Source organism: Enhydra lutris, unplaced genomic scaffold (assembly GCF_002288905.1).
Source record: "Enhydra lutris kenyoni isolate GAN:26980312 unplaced genomic scaffold, ASM228890v2 scaffoldscaffold1, whole genome shotgun sequence".
Classification (NCBI taxonomy): domain Eukaryota; kingdom Metazoa; phylum Chordata; class Mammalia; order Carnivora; family Mustelidae; genus Enhydra; species Enhydra lutris.
The window spans coordinates 11,964,159-11,975,714 of NW_019154085.1; the positions used below are offsets into that span (position 1 = coordinate 11,964,159).

Consider the following 11,556-nt stretch of genomic DNA (forward strand, 5'->3'; position numbering starts at 1 on the left):
CCATTGCTTTCTCTTTTTTTTTTTTTTTTAAGATTTTATTTATTTATTTGGCAGACAGAGATGACAAGTAGGCAGAGAGGCAGGCGGCGGGGGGACAGGCTCCCCACTGAGCAGAGAGACCGACGCAGGGCTCGATCCCAGGACCCTGGGATCATGACCTGAGCCGAAGGCAGAGGCTTTAACCCACTGAGCCACCCAGGCGCCCCTTACCATTGCTTTCTTGATGTTCCTTTTGCAATCATTGTTTTCTTGTTGTGTGTCCTTTTTTATTCTGTACTTGTTATTTTTTCATTTGAGTTAACAGGTGAGCTGAGAACATAGTAATTCATATTTCTTAAAGTACTTTGATTTTTTTAATCCATCAGTAATGATTTTGGAGGAGGGGAGTCAGGATTTTTTTAAATAGGTGCTTTCCAATTTTCTTGAGTTATCTTTCTTTTAAATAAAAGCCTCAGGATATAAAGTTATACTTATCTCTCTTTTTTAAAGTATAAGCTTACACTTTGATGAATTTTGACAGATGTTATAATTATGTAACCAATGCCACAGTGATCTTATACAACATCTCCATCACCCTAAAAAGGACCCTTGTGCCCCACTTTTGTCTTTTTTCTCAGCCCCAGGCAACCAGTGACCTTTTTTTCACTATAGTTTTACCTTTTCTAGATTTTCATGAATTTGGAATCCTAGTATGTGGTCTTGTGTCTGGCTTCTTTCACTAGTGTATAATGCTTTGAAATTCATTCTTACTGTTGCCTGTATCAATAGTATGTTCCTTTTTATTGCTAAGTAGTTTTCTATGTATGGAAATACAGTTTGTTTACTCGTTTAGCAGTTGGTGAACATTTGGGTCATTTCCAGTTTTACCTTTAAAAAATTTTTGTTTTCCTAAAGGCTAGGGTATATAGATGATTGTGCCCTAAGTGTATGCCTGGTGAGTAAAGACTACTTCTCCTGTGTCATGCCTTTACTACTCACACTACTGCCACACTCATAACACTCCTGAAACCTAATATGTGGGTTTTTCCCCATACCAGGTAATGCTCCGTGACACCAGCTGGGTATCCCAGTACTTAATTCTGACAGTATCTACCTGCGGTTATTGTCACATTTCACAAGTTAAGAGCTCAGTCCCACAAGACTGCCCCCCACTTCAGATGCCATTTGCAAGTCCCAGGTTGTCATCTGTGCTGCTGCTGACTGGCTGTAAATTGGGATTGCCATGATGCCCTCCTTGGGTTCAGTTAATCTGCAAGAGTGACTCATAGAACTTAGGGAAACAGTGTGTTTACTATTTACCCACTTTCTATGAAAGGATGTGATAAAGAATACAGATGAATATCTAGATGGAAGAGTTGCATACGGTATGTGGGAAGGGGTGTGGACCTTCCAAAGCTCACTCTCCGCACACCACTCTCCTAGCACCTCCGTGTGTTCACCAACCTAGAAGTTAGTAGAACCCATACTTTGCGGATTTTTTATGGAGGCTTCATTGCATAGTTACAGTCAATCATTAACTTCCATTTCCAGCCCCTCTTTGGAGAATGGAGAGTGGGACAGAAAGTTTCAAACTTCTAATCATGTCTTGGTCTTTCTGGTTGACCAGTTCCTATCCAGGAGCCCACCAAGAGTTACCTCATTAGAACAGAGATGTTCCTGTCACCCAGGAAATTCCAAGGGTTTTAGGAGCTCTGTGCCAGGAACAGGAGCAGATGAAAATATATGTATTCTATTATTTCACACTTGATCTTGTGCTCTGGGGCTTCCTGTGCTCTTGTCAGACAGCCTTCTTAGGCTGCATCCTGTTATAGTCCTTTTAGCTTGCTTACTTGGGATGTCTACTGTATGCTCAGCAGAGGTGCCCCCTCCCTCCTTTTTTCGGTGGAAGTACAGCTCATATCCAATATAGTTATCCTTGCTCTGCTATAAGACTATTCCACCTAGCTTGAAACCTAATCACAAATGTTTCCAAACTGTTGGAGACACATGCACGTCCAGTTTTCCTAAGAATCTTTTGTACCCTTACTTTAGAAGCAGTATGGGGTGGGCCTGTAACTTTTTGCAGGTCAGCAAGCATCTGCCTGTGAAATAAGCACCCCTTAATCTCTCCAAGAGATTCTTTTGCCACTTGCCTCACTGGTGTTGAGAAGCATCATACCCCCCGCCGCCCCAAGCATTCCGCACTACAAGGCAAATAAGTACATTACATTCCCAATTGGGATGAAAATTCTCAAATGGAAATACTCTCTTTCTATCGTCTTACCCTCTTCTGTAGAGTGGCCCTGGGTAATAGCCAGAGTTCCAGAAACAGTTTTGGCCAGCTGTTAGTGAGTCCTGGGGGATGTCCTGTGTTTCTTTTTAGAATATGGGAGTATTTATCCACTGTTTTGAGATCTGGGTTTTGATACAACAGTGACAGTACTATTTTTATATTTTAGTGCACACAGTTCCTTAGTATAAATATTTTTCCCCTCTGATCATGTAACCTGGGGCTAATCAAAGAAAATATCAAGTTTTTAGATTACCTCCTATGTGGTAGAGGCTAAACTGAGAATTGTAGACTCTTGAGTTCATTTTGGCTCATTAACTAAATAACTATAATAGAAGTAACTATTTAGTTTCTAGCACCTCAGTCTCCTTAGCTATAAGAAGGATTTAGATGAGCCCTTTGAGATCTAAGTTCCTGTTTTGATTTTATATCACAAATATGAATGTGCAAAGGGCAGTAGCAGAATCCATAAAAAGTTAAATGATAGCCTTCTGGGAGTAAGTATTTTTTTAACATATATGACAAACTGTTAATATTAATGAGATTATGAACTATTAAGAAGGACTTGAACATCCAACTGGGAAAATTTTAAAGGATATGAACAGAGGATTAATAAAAGAAAAAAAAAGAAAATTGCCAATAAACAACCAGCTTAGGAATCAAAACATGCAAATTAAATCAGAAGTAAAGTATTTTATCACAGTAGTGAAGATTTTTAAAAAATTAATGCTAATAGCCAGTGTGGGTAATGTGGGTAAATTCTTGTATACTTCCAGTGAGATTGGAAATTGATATTAATCTTTTTGATGGGAAGTCTAAAAATTATACATATCTATATTGATTGATTTGGAACCAAGCCTGTAATATATTATTAAGTGAAAACTATGTATAAGCTTGTTGAGGGAGAAGTAAGAATGGTGTCTTAAATACATATTTACAAATGTGTATGTATACTGAAGAAAACTGGAATGCTAGACTCAAATTTTAATAATGATTATTTCTAATTGATGGTTTTATGGATGGCTTTTCTGTCTTCCTTATACCTTTGTATATAAACTAGTTTTGTAGTTAGTATTACTTTCATTAGTTTTAAGATTTTTAATAGAAAAATATGTGTATTATTAAAAATTAAGTTTATTTAAGGTTATACATTGAAAAGTATAACCTTTTCATTGCAGTCTCTCCGGTCTCCCATTTCTCTTTCCCAAGGCTACCACTGTTGCTGATTTATGTGTTCTTCCACAGACATTCTGTGCTGATGCAAACTTTTTTTTTTAAGATTTATTTCTTTATTTGAGAGAGTGAGAGTGCACGCGCAAGCATGCCCACTCAAGGGACATGGTACAGAAAAGGTGGAGCCTGACTTGGAGCTGATCTCAGGACCTGAAATCATGACCTTAGTGGAATCAAGACACGGACCCTCAACCGACTGATCCACCGCAGTGCCCTACAAACTTTTTTTTTTTTTTTTTAAACACATAGCTTACAGGGTTTTTTTTTTAAGCCCTTATTTTACAATGCATATGAGTACTCGTAGACCTGCTTCATTCTTCTGAAACAGAAATAACCTTATACATGCTTATTTATTTATGCATATGTGCAAGTATATCACTGAGATAAATTCCTAGAAGTGGAATCACTAGGTCAAAAGAGAAGTACATGTAAAATTGTTCAACATAGATAATATATGGCTGTTAGAAAGAAAGGAAAATCACAACTCTGTTTCTCTTTCTCTCATACCCTATATCCAGTCAATCAGCAAATGCTGCTGACTCTACTTTCAAAATATAGTCAGAGTCTGACCACTTCTTACCACTTTAATTTCTACTACCACTCTTGTTCAAGCCGACTTTTCTCGTCAGGATTATACTTCAGGAACCTTCTACTGGTCTTCCTGTTTCAGCTCCTGACCCTTCAACATAGGAGCAAGAGTAATCTTTCAAAACAAATTAAATCAGCCCTGTGCTCTGAGCAAAGGCCAAAGTCCTCACACCTCCCCCTCTCCCCAACAAACTCTCTGGCCTTGGTGATTACTTTTTTTTTTTTTTTTTTTTTTTTTTTTAGATTTTCTTTATTTGACACACAGAGAGAGAAAGAGTGCACAGGCACAAGCAGTGGGGGCAGGCAGAGGGAGAGGGAAAAACAAGCTCCCCGCTGAGCAGAGAGCCTGATGGCCAGGCTCTATGACCTGAGCTGCAGGGATGCCTAACAGACTGAGCCACCCGGGTGCCCCCACTTTCTTTTTGTTCATAGCTCAGGAGCTACTCCAGTCTCACTGCTGTATCTTGGCTGTCCCAGACATGCTTCTGCTTCAGGGCCTTGTGGTTCCTTATGCCTGAAATAGCATGACTGACTTGCTTGGTTCCTTAAGGTACTTCTCAGCTATGGTATTATTGGAGACCACCCTGGGTTTCATATATTCTTCTATCCTCTCCAAAACCTTGTATCTCTTTTGCCCTGCTTTTCAATTAGCAATAATCGCGCCTCGGATAAACCTCATTGGCTACGATACTGCCACTGCGCAAAGCTTCTTTTGCCCTGCTTTTAAAAAAATTATACTCCATTGCATTTATTTATTTACTTTTATTTTATTTTTTTTTGGTGTTCCAAGATTCATTGTTCATGCACCACATCTGTTGCTCCATGCAGTACGGGCCCTCCTTAATATCCACCACCAGGCTTACCCTTCCCCCACCACAAAACCCTCAGTTTCTCAGAGTCCACAGTCTCTCATGGTTTGTCTCCCCCTCCAATTTCCCCCAACTCACTTCTCTCCATCTCCCCCATGTCCTTCAGGTTATTCCTTATGCTCCACAAGTAAGTGAAACCATATGATAATTGACTTTCTAATTGACTTATTTCACTCAGCATAATCTCCTCCAGTCCCATCCAGGTTGATACAAAAGTTGGGTATTCATCCTTTCTGATGGAGGCATAATACTCCATTGTATATATGGACCATATCTTCTTTATCCATTCGTCTATTGAAGGGCATCTTGGCTCTTTCCACAGTTTGGTGACTGTGGCCATTGCTGCTATGAAAATTGGGGTACAGATGGCCCTTCTTTTCACTACATCTGTATCTTTGGGGTAAATACCCAGTAGTGCAATTGCAGGGTCATAGGGTAGCTCTATTTTTAATTTCTTGAGGAATCTCCACACTGTTTTCCAAAGTGGCTACACCAACTTGCATTCCCACCAACAGTGTAAGAAGGTTCCCCTTTCTCTACATCCTCTCCAACATTTACTGTTTACTGTCTTGTTGATTTTGGCCATTCTAACTGGTGTAAGGTGGTATCTCAATGTGTTTTTTTTTTTTTTTTAAGATTTAATTTATTTATTTGACAGAGAGAGAGATCACAAGTAGGCAGAGAGGCAGGTTGAGGGGTGGGGGGTTAAGCAGGCTCCCGGCTGAGCAGAGAGCCCGATGCGGGCCTCGATCCCAGGACCCTGAGACCATGACCTGAGCTGAAGGCAGAGGCTTAACCCACTGAGCCACCCAGGTGCCCTCAATGTGGTTTTGATTTGAATCTCCCTGATTGCTAATGATGATGAACATTTTTTCATGTGTCTGTTAGCCATTTGTATGTCTTTTTTGGAGAAGTGTCTGTTCATGTCTTCTGCCCATTTTTTGACATGATTATATCTTGTGTGTGTTGAGTTTGAGGAGTTCTTTATAGATCTTGGATATCAGCCCTTTGTCTGTAGTGTCATTTGCCAATATCTGCTCCCATTCCGTGGATTGCTTCTTTGTTGACTGTTTCCTTTGCTGTGCAGAAGCTTTTGGTCTTGATGAAGTCCCAAAAGTTCATTTTCTCTTTTGTTTCCTTTGCCTTTGGAGACATGTCTTGAAAGAAGTTGCCGTGGCCAATGTGGAAGAGGTTATTGCCTATGTTCTCCTCTAAGACTTTGATAGATTCCTGCCTCACGTTGAGGTCTTTTATCCATTTCAAGTTTATCTTTGTGTATGGTGTAAGAGAATGGGTCGAGTTTCATTCTCCTAGTTGTCCAATTTTCCCAGCACCATTATTGAAGAGACTCTCTTTTTCCCACTATATATTTTTTCCTGCTTTGTTGAAGATTAGTTGACCATAGAGTTGAGGGTCCATATCTGGGCTCTCTACTCTGTTCTACAGGTCTGTGTGTCTGTTTTTGAGCAGGTACCATGCTGTCTTGGTGATCACAGCTTTGTAGTAAAGCTTGAAATCAGGCAATGTGATGCCCCCAGTTTTGTTTTTCTTTTTCAACATTTCCTTAGCAATTTGGGGTCTCTTCTGGTTCTATACAAATTTTAGGATTGTTTGTTCCAGCTCTTAGAAAAATGCTGGTGGAATTTTGACTGGGGTGGCATTGAAAGTATAGATTGCTCTAGGCAATATAGACATTTTAACAAACTCTCTCTTAGCAGATGACATGATACTTTATATGGAAAACCCAAAAGACTCCACCCCCAAACTACTGGAACTCATATAACAATTCAGTAATGTGGTAGAATATAAAATCAGTGTACAGAAATCAGTTGCTTTCTTATACACTAACTGTAAAAATATAGAAAGGGAAATTAGAGAATCGATTACATTTACTATAGCACCAAGAACCATAGATACCTGGGAATAAACCTAACCAAAGAGGTAAAAGATCTGTACTCAAGGAACTACAGAACATTCATGAAAGAAATTGAAGAAGACACAAAAAGATGGAAAAGCATTCCATGCTCATGGATTGGAAGAATAAGCATTGTTAAAATGTCTCCATTGCATTAATTACCGTCTTAATATTTCGTGCTGTTAGCCACTTGTGGCTATCGATCACTTGAAATGCTAGTCTAATCAAGGAATTCAATTTTTAATTATATTTAACTTTAAATTTAAGTCTAAAAACTGATAGTTCAGTTCCTAAAAAACTTTTAAGTATATTTGAACAACTTGGATATGTGAATCTACTTTTTCAACTGTAAATTTTATGAAATCTAAATTCAGATCCAGTAGTTCCAATGAAAATTTACCATTCAAATTGAGATGTGCTTTAAGTATAAACACACACAGGATTTCAAAGACTTAGAAAAAGGAATACGATAATCTCTCATTGGTTTTTTTATATTGGTTACATGTTTAAATTATAATACTTTGATATATTGGGCTCAATAACATATTATTCAGAGTAGTTTCACCTGTTAACTTCTTACTTTGTAAAATGTAGCTACTTGAAAATTTTATGTGGAGCATGCTATATTTCTGTTGGACAGAGTTGCTCTGTTTACTTTATATCTCTGTACTAGAATGTAAGCTAGAATGTTTACTTTGTATCTCTGTACTAGAACATAAGCTCTGTGGGGGTAGGAGTGTAGTCTGTTCTGATCCATACCCAATCAGTAGGTATCCAGTAAATCTCATGGAATAAATTTGAATGATTTTCCCCCTTTTAAAAATAGCTGCTGTGAATATAAATAGAAAGGAAAAAAATTTATATGAATATCCTAGAACCTATATAAAAAGTTATTAATATATATAGAATGCTCTTAAATAAATAAGATCCGAATAAAAAAGGTCCAAAGTTATGAACAGATACAAATAGAAATCCAGGTGGCTAATAAATATATAAACAAATTACAACGTCATTCAAATCTTCGGTGAGTCCAAATTAGAATAAGCTATCCTTTGCATAAGAAATTGAATGAAGATCTAAGAATTATACATACCTCTCTGGAAGATAGCGTTGTAGTCTATATAACTAATCTTAAATTACGAGTATTCTTTGACCCAGTTTTTCCATTTCCAGGAATTTATTTTTATTTATTTATTTTAAAAAGATGTTATTTATTTACAGAGAGAGAGCTGGGGAAGGGCCAGAGGGAGAGAATCTCAGGCAGGCTGCCCACCCACCACAGAGCCCATGCAGGGCTTGATCTCATGACTCTGAGATGATACTGGCACCAAAATCAAGAGTCCAACACTTAACTGACTTAACTGACTGAGCCACCCAGGCGCCCCATATCCAGTAATTTATTTTTATTGATGTAATCATAGATGCATAAAAAGATTTTTCTAGAATGTTCATTGCAGTTTTGCACACTTTTGACCCTTGAACAATTTAGGGTCTAGGGGCACTGACTCCCACACGGATGAAAATCTACATGTAACTTTTGATTCCCCCAAATCTTAACTACCTGATAGCCCGTTGTCTACTGGAAGCCGTTCTTATAATGTAAACAGTCAATTAACATATATTTTGTATGTTCTATGTATCATATACTTTATTCTTAAAGTAACATTTTTCTTAAAATATTATTATGCAGGCACCTGGCTGGCTTAGTTTGGTGGAGCATGGGACTCTTGATCTCAGGGTTGTGGGTTCAAGCCCCACACTGGGTGCAAAGATTGTTTAAAAATAAAATCTTAAAAAAAATGTTATTAAGAAAATCATAAGAGAAAATACATTTACAGTATTATGATTACTTATAGGAAAAAACTCACTTGTAAGTGATTTGCACAGTTCAAAGCCATGTTCTTCAAGGATCAACTATAAATATCAAAATTAAAATCAAACTTAACATTTAGGTTGTTAGAGTAATCCAAAAGGGAGGGTTCAGGATAGCAGCTTTAATGGGAAAGTATTTTAAAGTTCTGGATTGGTCGAAAGTCTGTTTAATAAACCAGGGTCCTGGGATCAAGCTCCACGTCAGGCTTCCTGCTCATTGGGGAGCCTGCTTCTCTCTCCCCCTGCTCTTACATTCTCTCTCTCTCCTTCTCAAATAAAAAAAAAAAACAAAAAACAAAAAACAAAAAAAAAACTTAAAAAAATAATAAACCAATTTTTATTTTCAGTTAATGTGTTAAGAATAGGAGATTGTATGTATACTAAATAAAATTTATTTTAAAATAGAATCCTTTTAAAGTAAGTTTTATTTTTAAATTTCCACTGTTTAGCTATATCTTATAACCTGTCTTTTGACAGGTTATAAGGATTTTAGGTTTAAACTAAAGAAATTATTTGTTTAGAGTCTTATTATCAGAAAGTAATGATGGATTTATAGTTTCCATTTCTAGTACATTAACCATTGGTCATATAACATCCCAATTTCCTCCACAATAAAAATAGGAAACTGTTCTGTGGAAATAATTTTATATAAATGTGTATTTAATGCTTGTTTCATCTTTCTTACCTTTCAGAATAACCATGAAATTATGACTCGTCATCCTGAGAATTATCAGTGGGAAAACTGGAGTCTAGAAAATGTTGCCACCATTTTAGCCCACCGGTTCCCCAATAGTTATATTTGGGTGATAAAGTGTTCCCGAATGCATTTGCACAAATTCAGCTGCTATGACAATTTTGTGAAAAGTAATATGTTTGGTGCTCCAGAACACAATACTGACTTTGGAGCTTTTAAGCACCTTTATATGTTATTAGTTAATGCTTTTAACTTAAGTCAGAACAGTTTGTTATCAAAGAAGAATGTGAAAGATTTGAATAAGGACTCCAGAGCATCTAATTGCAGATCCAGTTCTTCTCACACTACTAATGGTTGCCAGGGAGAAAAAGAGAGGACCTGTGAAAAATCTGATGAGTCCACCGTGAGTTTTTACCCACCATCACTAAATGGTGCTTCTTTTACTTTGATTGGATTCAGTAAAGGTTGTGTTGTTTTGAATCAATTGCTTTTTGAATTAAAAGAAGCCAAGAAAGACAAGAACATAGATGCTTTTATCAAAAGCATAAGAACAATGTACTGGCTGGATGGCGGTCATTCTGGAGGAAGCAATACTTGGGTTACTTATCCAGAAGTCTTGAAAGAATTTGCACAAACAGGGATTATTGTTCATACCCATGTAACACCTTACCAGGTATGTGATCCAATGAGATCTTGGATTGGAAAGGAGCACAAAAAATTTGTTCAGATTCTTGGAGATTTTGGTATGCAGGTGACTAGCCAAATTCATTTTGCAAAGGAAGCTCCTTCCATAGAGAATCACTTCAGGGTTCATGAAGTATTTTGAGACTACAAGAATATTAATGTACGTGTTCAGTGAAAGAGCAAAAGCACTTTGAGTGTTATAAATTCAGATAATGAGATATAATTCATAGATGCACTGTCAGTTTTTTTGGGGGGGTGGGGGGAGGAAGCACACATTCCTAAAATGAGTGTAATGTGCAATAGTATTCCTTGCTTGTGAATGTGAACAGTTTTTACTTCAGAATGGGTTAGAAGTAATTCATTTGCAAAGTAAAAGATGTTTGTGATGATCCTAAAAGGAGGATCATCCTTAAGAATGAAAGTTACGATATAGTCCTTAGAAAAGGTAATGAAAGTTGTTATTGTTGGAAGTAGTTTATTTTCTGAGTACTGTTTGGAACTAATTTTGGTGACACTAACAGTAATTAGTTATTTGGCACTCAAAACTCCATTTCTCGTCAAATAAAGCAAAGGCACACTGATGTTTTCCATAATTTTAGAATTAACTATACCCTGCCTCTTATATTTTATAAACTCCTAGTCATTCTTTAATGTGCCACCAAGAGTTTTTTTCTTAGGAGTCAAAATATATTTGTTTCCAAATTTCCAAGAACATGCAGTAGTGTATAGTAGGTTTTTAAAATCATTACACTTAAGGACTATGGCTTAATTTTTGACAACTTTTAGATATTTTGGATTGACTCTTGGCCAAAAACCAGTTCTTTTGAAAAATTGTTTTAAATTGAATGTAATTAGGTATATTGGGTAAAAATACGCTACAGATTTTTATCAAATTGGTCTTTTGAAAGAGATCAGCTTAGGTGAAATAAATGTGTAACACTTTATTTGTTACTGCTCTATTGAAAAGGAGACAGATTCTATAGATCTAAGTCAGTGTTTCTCCAGAAGCATGATTTTATCTGCCAAAAGAAAGCAGCTCTCTTTGGCCAAAATGCAAAATTATATTGCTATAAGAAAAGTTACAGGCAAAGTTTGAAGACACAAATGATTTAATTTTGGCTCAAAAACTGAATTTGCTTAACACTGCTACATAATTTGGGTGAGGTTTCCTTCTGCTTGTTTTTCTTGACCTAGATAAATACATTTTGAGAAACCAAGATCTAATGAATGTCAACCAACATTAATAGCTGTGTGATTACAATAAAAGGTAAACACTTTATTAATAATAATTAGCTTTTGCAGGTCATGAAATAATTAAGCAGGGAAGTAACATTGCTGCTTTCAGACTGAAAAAAATAAAAAAGACACTGAAGCTTAATATCTTAATAACCCAGAGGACCTAAATTTATAAAATATAGAATTAAAATGTTAA

The 11,556-nt window shown here is 36.7% G+C and overlaps 1 protein-coding gene and 1 long non-coding RNA gene across 2 annotated transcripts in view; one reads left to right on the top strand and one right to left on the bottom strand.

Moving 5' to 3' along the window:
* The window catches only part of LOC111143381, a 24,615-nt gene extending 20,438 nt beyond the window's left edge, over positions 1–4,177 (bottom strand). Inside the window, exon 1 of the long non-coding RNA XR_002640324.1 lies at positions 4,073–4,177. This is a non-coding gene — a long non-coding RNA (uncharacterized LOC111143381). The remainder of the gene's footprint in view (positions 1–4,072) is intronic.
* Positions 1–11,556, top strand: part of LOC111143373 (chromosome unknown C2orf69 homolog) — a 14,946-nt gene extending 3,390 nt beyond the window's left edge. Inside the window, exon 2 of the mRNA XM_022497076.1 lies at positions 9,439–11,556. Within this exon, the coding sequence (XP_022352784.1) occupies positions 9,439–10,266 (828 nt within the window). The 3' untranslated portion in view covers positions 10,267–11,556. The remainder of the gene's footprint in view (positions 1–9,438) is intronic.